Source organism: Larimichthys crocea, unplaced genomic scaffold (genome assembly GCF_000972845.2).
Source record: "Larimichthys crocea isolate SSNF unplaced genomic scaffold, L_crocea_2.0 scaffold123, whole genome shotgun sequence".
In the NCBI taxonomy this organism is placed as follows: Eukaryota; Metazoa; Chordata; class Actinopteri; family Sciaenidae; genus Larimichthys; species Larimichthys crocea.
Window position 1 is genome coordinate 126,260 of NW_020851695.1, and position 16,395 is coordinate 142,654.

Consider the following 16,395-nt stretch of genomic DNA (forward strand, 5'->3'; position numbering starts at 1 on the left):
ACTCTCATCAGGGTTGCTGCCTGAGACATTCACTTAGCAGTTCATCCTTCGGGGCCATCTTTCTGATGTAGTCTTGTTGGACTAGTCCTAGTCACTAGTCCTCGGCCTCCCTCTTTCCGCTTAGTGTATAGTCTCAGGGTGCTGGACTTGGGGTGGAACACTCCATGCATGGTGAGGAGCTTTCTAGTCTTGATATCTGTGGCTTCTATCTCCTCCTTTGGCCAGTTTATGATGCCAGCGGGGTATCTGATGACTGGTAGTGCGTACATGTTGATGGCTTGGACCTTGTTCTTACCATTCAACTGTCTTTTCAGGACCTGCCTTACTCTCTGGAGGTATTTGGCTGTTGTTGACTTCCTTGTGGCCTCTTCATGGTTTCCATTAGCCTGTGGGATGCCAAGGTACTTGTAGCTGTCTTGGATATCACCTATGTTGCCCTCTGGTAGGTCACAGAAATGTTTAATACAAATTTTCTGAGATACTGAATTTTGGCTTTTCATCAGCTGTAAAGCCATAATGATGAAACTGAAAAGAAATAAGGACTTATAAATAAATAAATAAGCACTTTTTGAATTGAATTATTGAAATTAATGAACTTTCCCTTTTTTTTTTGAGATGCACCTGTGAAATGCTTTACAGAGTTCAAGTAGCAGACAGGTCTCAATGTCAACTGTCCAGAGACTGTGTGAATCAGGTCTGCTCTAAAACACTACTAAGGGAGAGCAACAAGACGTGCTTTTCCCACATGAGGAATGGACATTAGACCAGTGAAAATCTGGAGACAATGCTAAAATGTGGCTAATAGTTTGGAATGATCAAGATGAAAGTATTTACAGATGTTGACACTTTGGATCTAAACTCAACAGTATGGATTCATAAAGTTCTCAATTTAACACCACCATGCTACTCTCAGACAGACAAGGTGGTAAATATATAACCAAACATTTTGAAAAACATTTATTGGCTCTCGTGTACATTAGAAAAGAAGATAAAATATGAATTGAAATAGTAAAAATTCACAGAACTTCAGCCTTGTTAACTGAATCTGAGACATCTATCATACAAATCACACAAATACATAGACAGAAGTCAGATAGTGACATTTTGCCAGCGTTCTCATCCATCTGACTTTATCAAGCTGCCAAAGTATGCAGTCACAGTCTTCAGCTTGTTGTTGAGGAAGTTCTGCTCCACCTCCACCTTCCCTCCTTGACCAGCCAGAGAGGCTATCTGTTGATAGATGGACATGGACATGACACATGAGACAGCAGTCCCTTAAACTCTTTTAACTCAATTAATACTGTTAAACCAGAGCAGACTGGAAAGAAAATGTCCATCAAATATGATCTGAAACTGGTCTGAGGTTTGTATAACCAAAAAAATAGAGCTGCTTGGAAATATAAAACATCTTATCAGTGGGTGACCCAACATTTGGGATGTCAATCTTTGTCAGATTCTCCACCCCTGATTTGATGAGAATGTATCAAGAAGTGCTGCTCTATCAGTAGATAATAAATGTAATAAGCTGCAATAATGTACAGCAAGCCGATCATTGTGGTGAAATAAACGTGATTCTAGACCTGCATCTCCCTGTCAGTGTTTATTTTACAATGACCAGGTGGCTGTACATTACATGTTTGGACCAGTAAATCCTCCAAATGAAGCCAAATTTAGTTTGTGTTTAAGCTTAACTATACCAATGCTGCTCTATCTCAGGTGGTGCTAATGACATTTGTACAATTAGCTCACCAATAGATTGATTCAATCTCAGTTGATCAGATAAACAGGTCACTGACATACTCGAGAGAACAGATGCTTCGTGATTGCACTGGTTATCACTCGTTGCATATTTCTCACCTTTCACAGGTAGCTGGCATGTAGCCCATAGCTGAGTAAATGATGACACACACACACACACACACACACACACACACACACAGACATACCTGATCCATGTCAGCATTGCGAGGCAGAAAGTACACAATGTTTTCCGATATCAGTTTGGCCAGGCGGAAAATCTCAAATGTGTCTACTGTCAAGGATGAAAACTAATATTTAATACAGTATGAACAATATAAACAGTGCTACAGCAGAGGGTGTCCAAAATCAAAGGGTTAAATCAAACTCATCATTACACGTTAGTTCAGATGATGATGAGGTCAGGAGAGCACCAAACATTAGGATTTATCATGAGATCATGAATATCTACATCAAATTTCATGTCCAACCCAGTCAGTATCTACAGGACACGCTGATCTCAGAACACCAGGAAGAGGTTTTTTGTGAGGGCACACCTGAGCAGGCAAACACAGAATCATTTGACCGTGTCTTGTAAAATGTCACAATTCATTAACTAGTGAAATAAAACATTCAGATTGAGTTTCCTGGTGGTTAAAGGAGTAGTTTGACATTTTGAAATGCAGAAAGATGCAAAAAATCTCTCCCTGTCCCTCCCTAATGATTTCAAAGACTAATCATTGTTTGGATGCATTGATGCTTCTGGCTGGAAAATGGGAATCACTAGTCCTGAAATCAAATATGAATACATATGAACACAGGAAGAACATTCAGATTTCTTCTACAAAATGAAAGAACCTGTTTTTTTTAAAAAGATATCCATCAGGCTCCATCATGGTCTTGATGTCAAACACTTCAGCAGTCAGGTAGTCTGGCCCTCCCCATGGTGGTGACAGGAAGACCACATCGCCACGGAGACCGGGTGCTAGCTGAAGGAAGTCGCCTTGCAGGAAGTCGATTTGCTCTGCGACACCGTAAACAGTAGCATTGTGCCGCGCCAGGTCCAACCGGACTGGGTCAATGTCGATGGCCAAGACTGAGAAGCAGCAGATGACGGAGACAAGTTGTCAGCTCACTTTAATACAGAAACTAGAAGACCTAGAGGCAGTTCAGAGATCTTCTCCTGGCCAGCTGTTTGAATGTGTACGTGTGATTCCTCAAAGTGCTTTTACACTACATATCTCATCCACCCATCCACACACTTTCACACACATTCACACACTTAAGGAGTAATTTGGGGTTCAGTGTCTTGCCCAAGGACACTTCAACATGCGGACTGGAGGAGCCGGGGATCGAACGCTGATCATCTGATTGGTGGATGATCTACTCCTGAGCCACAGCTGCCCCATTTATCACAAGTCACTGAGATTATTGGAATGAACCCTTTCATTATTAGAAGAAATCTACAATTACAGTACACACACACACAAAACTCACACACAAAAACACACACACACACACACACACCTCTCTTTCCAGTGAGGGCGAACTGGATGGCATTTCCTCCCACACCACAGAAGGCATCTATGACCAGCTGTGAGTCGGAGAAGCTGTGCTCCACCCTGAGGGCGATGTGCTCAGCGATCCTCTCTGGTGTCACAGAGAACCAGCCCTCTGAAACACACAACATCAACTTCTAATCCTGATCCAGTCTAATCCTCAGAACTGCTGGAACCTGGCTTTAAACACAGTCTGTACAAAACATATTTCATTTAGTGCACATGCAGTGTAGACTGACCTCGGTCCAGCCTGATGCCCTCATCGAAGCGTGAGAAGAGTCTGTAGCGTTGAGCCCAGTATTTAGCCAGCTCTGGTTCAGCTGCCATCGCTGCTGGGACCTGCTGCTTCACCCATAGCTCACTCTTCTTCTTCTTCTTCTTCTTCTTCTTCTTCGGCGGCTTCTTTCCATCCTTCATATTCAACTCTACACACATTCTTCATTATTAGACTGCACCAGACAAACCACATCCCAACACAATCATTCGACAGATGCTTACCACTGCTGCCTTCAGGTGCACCAGAAAGGAGAAAGTCAGGAATTTCTAGACATGGTAACTGTCTTCCAGGCTGCTCCTCCTCCTCCTGGTCCTGCTCCTGCTGCTCCTCCCCCCTCTCATCATCTACAGTCTCAGTAACAGAGCTGAAGGAGGTGCTGGGCTGAGTGGACTTCTTCTGTGTGTCTAGTAAATCAGAACTCTCTTCTCCTTCAGCCTCTTCATTTCCTTCCTTTGTCTCTTTCCGTCTCCTCTTCTCCTCCTCTCCAATCATTTGTTGCAGATAGGGAGCTCTGTCTTCTGTTTCTCCCATCTCAGCATGCTCACACTGACTCATCTGTGTCTCTCTCTGGTTCTTTTCAAGAAACTTTTGAACCTGCGAAACAAACAATGTGTTCATGAATATTTAGTCTTTTTTTTATTTTTTATTTTTAAATTGACTTTCTTTATTGGAAGCCCACAGGCAACATCATAACAGTGCAATGTGACAGAGAGAGGACTTCCATGCTTTTCATTTTTATCCCTCCCACAATCCCACCCCACCCAAGAGAACAATTCTCAATGTAAATCTAATATTGACATGTGAGCAGTGCAGAATACATACAACAAATACAATATTGAAATAAATAAGTAAATGAAATAAAAAATCTTGTCAGTCGTCACTGAGATGTCGTCAGGCAGAGACGTCAAAGATTCAATATAATTTAAGAGAGGTCTCCAAGTTTTTTTCAAAAGAGTTTAAGGAGACATTGAGGGAAAATCTAAGCTTTTCAAGTCTAATGGTCTAACACCTTTCTAACACCGGTCTAACACCAAGTCTAACACCTTTCAACCACCTGCTATGAGATGGAGGTTTAGGGTGTTTCCAATTGAGGAGTATGAGTCGCCTGGCCAACAGGGTGGCAAAGGCAAGAACAGTCTGCGTGACATTAGCGGTAAAATGCACCAAACAAAGCCAAGGCAGTTTCAGGAAAGATGGTAGTGTTATATGCTGTGCTAAGAGTTTTGAAGAGGTCAGACCAGAATGTGGCAAGCCTGGGACAGAACCAACACATATGGGAATTGTCAGCTGGAGATTGTTTGCACCTATAACATGAGTCCGTTACATTGGGGTAAATCCAAGACAAGACAGCCTCAATTTAGTGTAGTGATCTTTGTGTACAGCTTTACACTGTAAGAGGCCGTGCCTCACACAGATTGAAGAGGAGTTAACTAACCGTAAAACTTGTTGCCAATAATCATCAGGCAGGGTGGTTCCAAGCTCTTGCTCCCAGGAGTCTTTGGGACCGGACACTGGGGTGTCAATGAATTGATAAGGCTGTAAATGCTAGAAATTAGCCACTTTTGTTAAAGAGCCAATAACGAATCAACCAGAGTTTCCAGGGGTCGACTAGGGAATTTGGGTTCTTATTCCGAGAATAAAATGCCCTTTCTGAAAAAAACCAAATGGGTGGGATTTAGGCAATTCAAATTTCTTTGAGAGCTCAGAAAAGGACATAAGTTAAGTTAAGTTAAAACTTTATTAAACATGTTTATACACACAAAATTATTCCTCTGCATTTATCCCATCCTGTTGGCACCTGTCGGAACACACACACAGACAGATGCCATATACTCATATATATACACTGAGTCGGTGGGCATTAATTTACAGCACCCGGGGAGCAGATTTGGGTCTTGCTCAAGGGCACCTCAGCCGTGGCAAGGAAATGGACTGCTAACCCACCAGCTGTCAGTTCTCTCTACCACTGAACCACAGCCGCCCAGAGGGGGTGCACTCTTCCCCTAGATACTGCAATACCAGGTCGATGCGTGGAGTGGAGGGCGCAAGCCCCTATTCCAGCTCCCTGCTCCATAAATCAATTTAATATATGGCCCCCGGGTAAGGGACGTATCAGATATTAAACTGACAAGAACATAAAGACATAAAAGTCCCTTGGTTGTAAAGGTCCTTAAATTTAATGGAGCCCTCAAGTCTATTTAGGCAGCCAGCTCACCTGTGTGAGCCCTTTTCCTTGACTGAGAACAAAGGAGCTGGCTGGCCTCATCTTTCCTTATCCTCAATGATGAGCTGCGTATTTGATGTGAGTTATCCACACACTCATAGTAGTAGTCAGTAGTTAAATCAATGATATAAATGCTAATTTCTCCCTTTCCTTGAGATTGAGCTTTATTTGTTGAGACTAAGTATTTTTGTTCAATTGTGAATTGACCCTTAAGCTCGAGTTATGTTTCCATTCTTTTATTTCCTCCTTTCCATCAGAAAAGAACCAGCTAACAATAAATGAGAATGAATCGGATCCTCTATTAATTATTATTATATATTATTATTATTATTTATTATTATTATATTATTATTATATAATAAATAATAATAAATAATATAATAACAACAACAACAATAAAAAGATATGTGAAAAAAAGATTATAGAAGAAAGAGGAGAGGAGAGACATTTTTTGAGAAAAGTCGATTGATTGAATTTGTAATATAGAAAAAAAAAAATAAATCTGTCTGTAGCATATTTGAAAGGGAAAAAAGACAGGGGTATATTTTTGGCCAGAGAATTGATGGGAAGAAGTTCACTCTGGTGGAGATTAAGTTTATAGCCTGAATAGGACCCAAATTTGTCAAATAGCTATGGTAAATAAGAATAAGAGGGGGGAAAGGGGGGCAGCCCTGCCTGGTTCTACGATAAAGGGGAAAGGGGGCAGACTGGAGTCCATTTGTGTGGACTGAGGTGACTGGGCTGGCGTAAAGCAATTTTATCCAAGACATAAATTCTGGATTGAAACCAGATTTCTTTAGAACAAAAAAAGGAAGATCTACTCTACCCCGTCAAAGGCATTCTCCGCATCTAGTGAGATAATCACTTCCAGAATGTTCAAACTAGGAGAGCTAATGATATTTAAGAGCCTCCTCGTGTTATGAAATGAGCCTTCCAAGCATGAAATCCGTTTGATCAGTTGATATTATACTTGATAGGAGCCGTTGAAGGCTAGGATCTTTGACAGGATCTTTAGGTCAACATTTAAGGGAAATGGGCCTATAGCTGCCACATACAGTGGTGGTCAAAAGTTTACATACACTTGTAAAGAACATAATGTCATGGCTGTCTTGAGTTTCCAGTTATTTCTACAACTCTGATTTTTCTCTGATATAGTGAGTGGAACAGATCCTTCTTTGTCACAAAAAACATTCATGAAGCTTGGTTCTTTTATGACTTTATTATGGGTAAACTGAAAATGTGACAAAATCAGCTGGGTCAAAAATATACATACAGCAATGCTAATATTTGGTTACATGTCCCTTGGCCATTTTTATTTCAATTAGGCGCTTTTGGTAGCCATCCACAAGCTTCTGGCAAGTTTCTGGTTGAATCTTTGACCACTCCTCTTGACAGAATTGGTGCAGTTCAGTTAAATTTGTTGGCTTTCTGGCATGGACTTGTTTCTTCAGCATTATCCACGTTCTCAATGGGGTTTAAGTCAGGACTTTGGGAAGGCCATTCTAAAACCTTAATTCTAGCCTGATTTAGCCATTCCATTACCACTTTCGATGTGTGTTTGGGGTCATTGTCCTGTTGGAACACCCAACTGCGCCCAAGACCCAACCTTCGGGCTGATGACTTTAGGTTTTCTTGAAGAATTTGAAGGTAATCCTCCTTCTTCATTGTCCCATTGACTCTCTGTAAAGCACCAGTTCCATTGGCAGCAAAACAGGCTCACAGCATAATACTACCTCCACCGTGCTTGATGGTAGGCATGGTGTTCTTGGGGTTAAAGGCCTCACCTTTTCTTCTCCAAACATATTGCTGAGCATTGTGGCCAAACAGCTCCATTTTTGTTTTATCTGACCACAGAACTTTCCTCCAGAAGGTCTTATCTTTGTCCATGTGATCAGCAGCAAACTTTAGTTGAGCCTTAAGGTGCCGCTTCTGGAGCAAGGGCTTCCTTCTTGCACGGCAGCCTCTCAGTCCATGGCGATGCAAAACACGCTTGACTGTGGACACTGACACCTGTGTTCCAGCAGCGTCTAATTCTTGGCAGATCTGCTTTTTGGTGCTCCTGGGTTGACTCTTCACCCTCCTGACCAGTTTTCTCTCAGCAGCAGGTGACAGCTTGCGTTTTCTTCCTGATCGTGGCAGTGACAAAACAGTGCCATGCACTTTATACTTACAAACAATTGTTTGCACTGTTGCTCTTGGAACCTGCAGCTGCTTTGAAATGGCTCCAAGTGACTTTCCTGACTTGTTCAAGTCAATGATTCTCTTTTTCAGATCTGTGCTGAGCTCCTTTGACTTTCCCATTGTAGCGTTTGTGGGTGTTTTTATCCAATGAGCCCTTTTTAAATGGCCTCAGAGAAGTCACCAGCTGTAGTCACTCATGATCACTCACAGGAAGTTAAGAGGTCATGCTATGAAGCTCATGTCATTGACACAACTTTCTAAGTCTCCAAAATTGCTCATTCATGTTGCTGTATGTATATTTTTGACCCAGCAGATTTGGTCACAATTTCAGTTTACCTATAATAAAGTCATAAAAGAACCAAGCTTCATGAATGTTTTTTGTGACAAAGAAGGATCTGTTCCAATCACTATATCAGAGAAAAATCAGAGTTGTAGAAATAACTGGAAACTCAAGACAGCCATGACATTATGTTCTTTACAAGTGTATGTAAACTTTTGACCACCACTGTATAAGAGGGTCTTTATCACTCTTAAGCAGGAAGGAAAGGACATTCTCTGGAGGGCTGGTGCAATGGTGTCAGAGAATAGCTTAAAAAAACTGAACAGTGAACCCATCAGGGCCTTGAGTGTACCATTCTCAAGTGACATAACCGCCTCCTGTACTTCCTTGAGATTGGACTTCCCAGCTCCCCACACAAATCCACACCACATTTATTTTAGGGAAAACAATCTTATCTAGAGGGCTATCTCCATCCCAAACATCTGAAGGACATTGTGAAGAGTAGAGGTTAGAGTAGAAAGAATTTAATATCTTAGTAATCTCAACAGGATCTGAGGTAACTACACCCACCATGGATTTGATCTTATGGATCAATCTGAACAGTGTGGCTGCGCGCACCTGACCAGTCTCAAAGAAACGTTGTTTAGAAAGGAATAACTGCTTCTGTGTTTTACTTGTGTATAATAAATCATATTTGGACAGAAAATAAAGGCATTCCTTATAAATAACAGGGGTAGGACCTGAAGCATACAAAGTGTCGAATCTAAATATCTCCTTGGTGAGTGCCTCCGACTCCACCCTTTTCACTTTCTGTAGGGTTGAGACATGATATAATTTGCCCACGCATAAATGCCTTAAAAATTCCCATATAGTGTGTCTAAAGATCTCTGGAGAATTATTAGTATCAAAGAACAAGGAGATCTATGAATAATAGAATTCTTTAAAGGAAGCTTAGGCTAGTAAAGAGGAGTTATGGCTCCACTGTCTGGAGGGGAGGCACAACTAGGAAAGCCAGTCTCAATAGATACGGGGGCGTGGTCTGAGATAACAATGCTATGGTACTCACATGAGTGGACTTCTGATAAAAAAATAATTATCCAAGAGAAAAAAGAAAATAATAATCCAAGAATATGAATGATGGACGTGTGAAAAAAAGGAAAAAGCTTTGTCTCAATGGGATTTAGCTCTTCATGGGTCAAATAAACCTAAACTGATCTTATAGGTGTCAAGGACTTTAGCTGACTTGGATAACACCTGAGGATTAGAGGAAGACCTGTCTAGGGAGGGGTCTTAAATTAAATTAAAGTCACCACCAATAATTAAGTAGTGGTCATCAACTTTAAGGAGAGAAGAGAAAAAGCTTGTAATGGATTTATCGTCATCCCATGTAGGTGCATAAACACAGGCCATAACCACAGGCATGCCACAGTCTACCAGAAATAATTACAAATCAACCATTAGGGTATTCAGTGGAGTTTGATAACTCAAATGGAACACTCTTATATAAGAGGATAGCTGCACCCCTTGCCCTTACTGGGAATTTAGAGTGAAATACACCCCCTATCCACACACACAGGACCTCCTTCCAACTGCCATAACACTATCCTCAGTGTAACATGGTGAAGCGTACCTTGTAGAGGGAGCGGCTGATCTGTGGCTGTGTGTTGTCGCCAATCGACTCTGAGAACCTGGTGTGTTTGCGGATGCTGCAGACTGCTCTCTTGCTGCACCACCGCCTCTGACGCTGTGGACCAGCACTGCCTTTAAAGCTTAACACGCTGTCGAACCTGAGATAGAAACACAAACACAACTTCATTCACCGTGTGACAGCTGCACCAATATGTGGAAGCATCATCACATCAGCTGACAGTTTAGGTCCACTTATTGAAACTATTGCAGTTTGATGGCTGTAGTTTGAGTGTCTCTGATATGCTGTGCTGGTTAGTTAGTAACTTCTTCACAGTAAGTTAGATGGAGTTAGGGCTGCACGATATGGCCTGTAACCAATATCTCAATATTTTTAAGCTATATTGCGATACACAATATATATCTCGATATTTTTGTTGTTGTTTTGTATTGTTTATTTATAATAAATAATAATGTCATTATTACCTTGATAGCATTGTAATTGCTCAGAATCAATGTAGAACAGTAGATTTACACTTGCTGTATGAGACACACCTCTTTTTATAGCATTTTAACACTTGTCATATTTTTTATGAATTTTTAATATATTTCATAATGTACATATGAGCACTGAAGCAGTGCAGGATCATACTTGGCTTATGAGACACACTTTTTTAAATCAAATTTTAACCATTCTTCATATTTTATAAATAAACCTTTAATAAATTTAACACCCACGTCTTATTTTGAAAACCGGAAGTGTCCACACGCTGCAGTAAGCTAGCGCTGACTTTCCCAGTTTTCTCAAAGTATTTGCCATAAAGTCGGCAATAAGGGCGCACTTGAAAATATTGGAGCAGCTGACGTGACCACGCGAAAACGAGAGACGGCTGGCGTGACCGCAGTTGTTTTTCTTCGGAACCAAGTCGTCCGTCTCCATCTTCAATTAACTCGCTCGGGCTCTTCACTTCTCTCCTCACCTGATACAAACAGTACGCATGCGCGCAGGGCATTTTTCTGGGTGGGCGGGGCAGTGTGCTGCGTGCTGTGAGCAGCACCAGGAGTGACACAGGTAAAACTCCGAGAATTAAATGCTGACGACTTAAAACATTTACGGGACAAGTACTCGATGGTCGCTATATAGTCATTTCATACATCTCACGTAGAACAAGCCGCGATATATCGAGTATATTCGATATATCGCCCACCCCTAGATGGAGTTTTTCAGTTTTGAATCCCTGGATGTTGCTAAATGCACAGCTTGTGATCCTCCACTCTCTGGAACATCAGATCCAGAATCTTTGTATTTTATTCATCCTCCATCTTAATCTCGAGTTTGAAACCAGGTTAAGTGTTTCCTCTTAGAGAAAGAGACAATAATCCATCCATGTTAGTCATTCAAAGTTCTTCATGCCTTCAGCTAGTGCAAAATGTGGCCACACAAAAAAACTGGCCTCTTGCTACATGTCATTCCCTGTCTCTCTCTACCAAATAAAGCTTGAAAAGGCCAAAAAAATTCAAGTCGTGCAAGCCCAATGAATAGCTTGAAATGGTACAAAGGTAAGTACTGAACAGCCAGAGGTTAAAAAAAGGTTTGGTTTGGTTAAATAATGTACATTTCAGAATGATACAGAAAGGCCATTTTCAGGGAAGACAAAGTGGGTTAACAATGTGAAGCTGTTCTGCAGCAATGAAGGTTGAATCAGGCTTGAAAGCTGGTGCTACTAATTCCTACAGGTGTTCCAACTTTTCTGGATTACTTATAACCCCCTCTGTCTGCATAACAGCAGTGTTGGAACACACTGTGGTACCAGAGCCTCATGAGCGTCAGGTGAACAGTAGCGTACTGCAGAAAGTAGTGTGTTGCTACAAAAATGGCAAGAAAAAGGCAATTAACAATGGACGAGAGACAGACCATCATAACACTTAAAAATGTAGGTCTTTCCTACAGAGGAATTGCAAAGAAATTCAAGGTGTCAGTAAATACAGTTTTCTTCACCATCAAAAGGCACTCAGAAACTGGGGGAAACTCTGACAGGAAGCGGTCTGACAGACCCAAAGCCACAACTGAATCAGAGGACAAGTTTCTGAGAGTTAACAGCTTGCGTGATAGGCGGCTCACAGGACAACAGCTTCAAGCACAGCTTAACAGTGGTCGTAGTAAGTCTCAGTTTCAACTGTGAAGAGAAGACTTGGAGCTGCAGGGTTGACAGGACGAGTTGCAGCAAGAAAGCCATTGCTAAGACGTCAGAATAAGACAAAGAGGCTCTCCTGGGCCATGAAACACCGCCATTGGACTACTGAAGACTGGAAGAAGGTATTATGGACTGATGAATCAAAATTTCAAATCTTCGGTTCATCATGCAGGATCTTTGTACGCCGTCGAGTAGGCGAGAGGATGGTTCCACAGTGTGTGACATCAACTGTCAAACATGGAGGAGGAAGTGTGATGGTCTGGGGCTGTTTTGCTGGATCCAGGGTCGGTGACTTGTACAGAGTGAGCGGCACCCTGAACCAAAACGGCTACCACAGCATTCTGCAGCGCCATGCAATACCCTCTGGTATGCGCCTAGTTGGTCAGAGGTTTATCCTACAGCAAGATAATGACCCAAAACACAAGTCCAAGCTATACCAAAACTACCTCAAGAAAAAAGAACAAGATGGTAAGCTTGAAAACATGGAGTGGCCAGCACAGTCTCCAGACTTAAACCCCATCGAGCTATGGGAACTTCTGCAACAGACCTGGGAAGAACGTTCTGAAGAATATTTGATTTCTATTGTAGAAAGAATGCCACGAGTGTGTTCAGCTGTTATATCTGCCAAAGGTGGCTACTTTGATGAATAAAAAGTTTAGAATACATTTTGGTCTATAAAGTGTGTATAAAGAGTGTGTGTGTGTGTGTGGATATATATATATATAAATTGAAACTTTGAATATATGGAATGAAGTCTGAATATATTGAATGAAACCTTGAATATATTGAATGAAACTTCACTGACGTCAGACTTCGCGGCAGTGCCTATTCAGTTTTTTCTTCTCACTGTTTTGAGGTCTGCTCTTTTAGCTTTTTTAACTTTTAGCTTTCTTAAAGCAGGACGAGGATGTTCAGCAGAGCAGAGGCTCTGTGAGTTTAGTTCATGTTCAGGTCTTTACTGTGCCCTTATCCTGTCATCCTAGCTTTTTCCCACTTTATAAGATAACATTTTATTTAATTTTCCTTAAAATTCTAAAGGCCACACACCCATCTGTGAAGCTTTGGTGCCCCCTAGTGGGGTCACGAGCAACCAGGATGGGAACTATAGGTGTAGTTTACCTCGATGTTAATTAAATAGGGCTGTATTGTCTTGATCTACTGACAGTCTAGTCAATGTGCTGATATTCCACTGGACATGTAAGCTAAGTGTTACCCTCATGCCTCTGTGGGCACAAGACAAGTATAAGACTCACAGAGGCTCCGGGTTATGTTTGAATCCCAGTTTACTCCAGGCTTCCTCTGGCGTCAGATTTGGGCTCTCCTCCTCATCCAGCTCATGACTGCAGACAAACAAACAAACAAAATATTATGAACAGAATTATCATGTTCACATTCACACCTCCATCTGTTTTTGCAGATTAGGCTCACTGGATAAATTCAGTTTGTTACATGCAACGATTTCAAACTTTTTGGAATCAACTAGGACGATGCTGCAATTACTGTAAGTGTAACACTTGATACACCAACTGTCACACACTGCTCTTCTCATGAGTACCAGCCCAGGTTTAAACGCACATATTTAGAACATTTGAATTTTGTGAGAAGGTACAAAACAGGCCATCATCACTGAAGGTTGCTCAAAATTTCTAGATATTCAATATTTAAACATCACTAATGCAACAAGGATTAAAATATATTTAAAATGTATATTGCAACTGCAGTTCTTCAAATGCTGGCTATCGAATGAGTCAGTCTCCATAAGTCCGCATGTTAAAATGTCTAACATCACAGCAGAAATAAACATGTTTACAGCCTGGTACAGCCTGGTTCAGCCTGGTACAGCCTGGTTTTGGTCTCCATAGCTACAGACTCACCTGCGTTTGACTTTAGCCTGTCCTCCTGGAGGTTTGTCATCCTCATTATCATCTCCTCTATTTGACATGTTGATTCTTGAGTTAAACTGTCTGCCAGTGCTACCAGCAGCCTGCTGGAAATCTGTCCAAATATACAAAATATTTAGCAGCCAAATATAATATCTACACATCATAAATAATTCATTCATACTGTAGTCACCAACATCATTTGGACTGCAGATAATACTACGCGTGTTATTGGATGATTTTTCTGATGTGATTCTGGAGCTAAGAAGAATTTCACTCAACACAAGACAATACAAGACAACACATTAGGCAGTCGACTTAAGACATTTCTTTTTGATAGAGTTTATCAACGCTGGCTCGGTAGAGTCCTGAACCATCGCTTTGTAATGTTGCTATAGGCTTAGAATCTCAAGGGACTTCCCATGATGCACTTTACATTTGTACACATTCATGTTTCTCGTCTCTCAGGTTCTCACAAATCGTGGTTAGACCAAGATCAGCGATTGGTCAAGCCTGCTGCTTTGGTCCTGATGATGCCCTGCCCACTACCTATACTATTATTGAGTGTGACTGCAAGTGTGCGAGTGTGACTGCAATTTTTTTATTTTTTCTATTTAGTGTGGTCGCCCTCTGGAAACCCACACTAAATAGAAAAAATAAATAAATAAAATTGTCCTACAAATATAAAAAAATTATCACTAGATTTAGCTAATTTAGGACATTCCATCTATTATTTTACTAATTTCTATTAAAAATATTTGTCCTCCAATTCTATTTTTTTGTCATTTGACAGTTAAACTAATAATAAGACAGAATAGTTACTCACAATGGCTCCCCCACAGTGACCTACACTCCTACCTGCTGGGGGACCACGAAGACGATGACAACCAACCAAACAACAGGCCACACACACACACACACACACACACACACACACACACACAGTACAGTATAGAGACAGCAGGAAGTGACAGTGACAGGAATGTGGGGAGAGAGAGACAGGGGAATGACATGCAGCAAAGGGCCGCAGGTCGGATTGAAACCCTGGGCCTCTGGAGCAAGGTGGCAGAGGGCACCCACACCATACTTTGTGCAGGAAATGCAGTTTTCTAGTTAATGTGGATGCCCAGAGGAGCAGCCACACTATTGTTATCCAGATCTTTATTATAATTATTAGTGTGGATGCCCAGAGCATGCATGCATTGGAAATCCTGAAATCTCTCAACAGACCCACTACACCAGGGGTCGGCGAATATGTTTGGACCCGGGCCAATTTTTTTCTGACAATTCCATCCCCTTTGGTTTACTTCATTCTGGTCGTCATTGGTGGGTCAAGAAGTGAATGTGGGCGGTACTAATAGATTCTCCTGACTCTGATTGGTCGACAGGTGACAGGTGTCAATCATCCACACTCTGTGTTTTAGCCTTAGTAGCCCGCGAGCTGCTACCTGCTGCTTCATATTCTTTAATACGCTTGTTTCAACATCGCGCGTCTTAAAACTCGAAGTCTTCTTTCCTCCTCCTTAAATTGTGTTTTTTTAATGAAGATTTTTAACAAAATGTGTTTAAATGTATTTAAATATGTTTGAAAAACACACAAAGATGTTAAAAACATACACAAAGAGTTGTGTTTAAAAAAAAATATTTGAGCACATTCACAATAAAGATATTTAAAATGTTTTACAAATATGTTTAAAAAAGATGTGAATGACATGATGTCCATAGTTAAGTGGTATTGTTTCTTTCTGATAAATATATTGTCTGTGCAGGCCATGCAACTGAGAATGCAAGCTATGAATCAGATGGGATTTAGGATTTGCCATGTCTAGCAATCACCCTAAAATTGACTAGAATGCAGGGAAATTGCATCTAAGAAAATTTTCTGGGGGAGGACCCCCCGAACCTGCTGGAAAATATGTCACTTAAATAAAAAATGTCACCATCCCCCCTGGTTTCATTTTACAACTCGACTACTGGTTACGGCAGGTTGCCTGTTTCATGACAGACGGCAGGAGATGCAGCAGTGGGCATAATAACAGCACTAGAAGCAAATCAATGTTTTAAATTAATTAAACGCATTTTCAAAGTTAAATACGTTATATTTAATATAATAGATAGAAAAAATAGAACCACACCACCCCCCCCCCCCCCCCCCCCCCCCCCCCCCCCCCCCCCCCCCCCCCCCCCCCCCCCCCCCCCCCCACCCCCCCCCCCCCCCCCACCCCACCCCCCCCCCCCCCCCCCCCCCCCCCCCCCCCCCCCCCCCCCCCCCCCCCACCCCCCCCCCCCCCCCCCCCCCCCCCCCCCCCCCCCCCCCCCCCCCCACCCCCCCCCCCCCCACCCCCCCCCCCCCCCCCCCCCCCCCCCCCCCCCCCCCCCCCCCCCCCCCCCCCCCCCCCCCCTTAGGAAAGTCATGGTCATGGCCTCGCGATCGAA

General features: G+C 42.1%; 1 protein-coding gene and 1 pseudogene across 1 annotated transcript in view; both read right to left on the reverse strand.

Moving 5' to 3' along the window:
* Positions 1–926: 926 nt before the first annotated feature.
* Positions 927–16,395, reverse strand: part of tgs1 (trimethylguanosine synthase 1) — a 20,193-nt gene continuing 4,724 nt past the window's right edge. Inside the window, exons 7-15 of the mRNA XM_027275411.1 lie at positions 13,954–14,074; positions 13,333–13,419; positions 9,889–10,045; positions 3,795–4,167; positions 3,536–3,721; positions 3,265–3,411; positions 2,617–2,833; positions 1,947–2,025; positions 927–1,230 (exon numbers count right to left, since the gene is read on the reverse strand). Coding sequence (XP_027131212.1) covers positions 1,117–1,230; positions 1,947–2,025; positions 2,617–2,833; positions 3,265–3,411; positions 3,536–3,721; positions 3,795–4,167; positions 9,889–10,045; positions 13,333–13,419; positions 13,954–14,074 — 1,481 coding nt within the window. The 3' untranslated portion in view covers positions 927–1,116. The remainder of the gene's footprint in view (positions 1,231–1,946; positions 2,026–2,616; positions 2,834–3,264; positions 3,412–3,535; positions 3,722–3,794; positions 4,168–9,888; positions 10,046–13,332; positions 13,420–13,953; positions 14,075–16,395) is intronic.
* On the reverse strand, positions 5,559–5,735 carry LOC113744702 (uncharacterized; annotated as a pseudogene).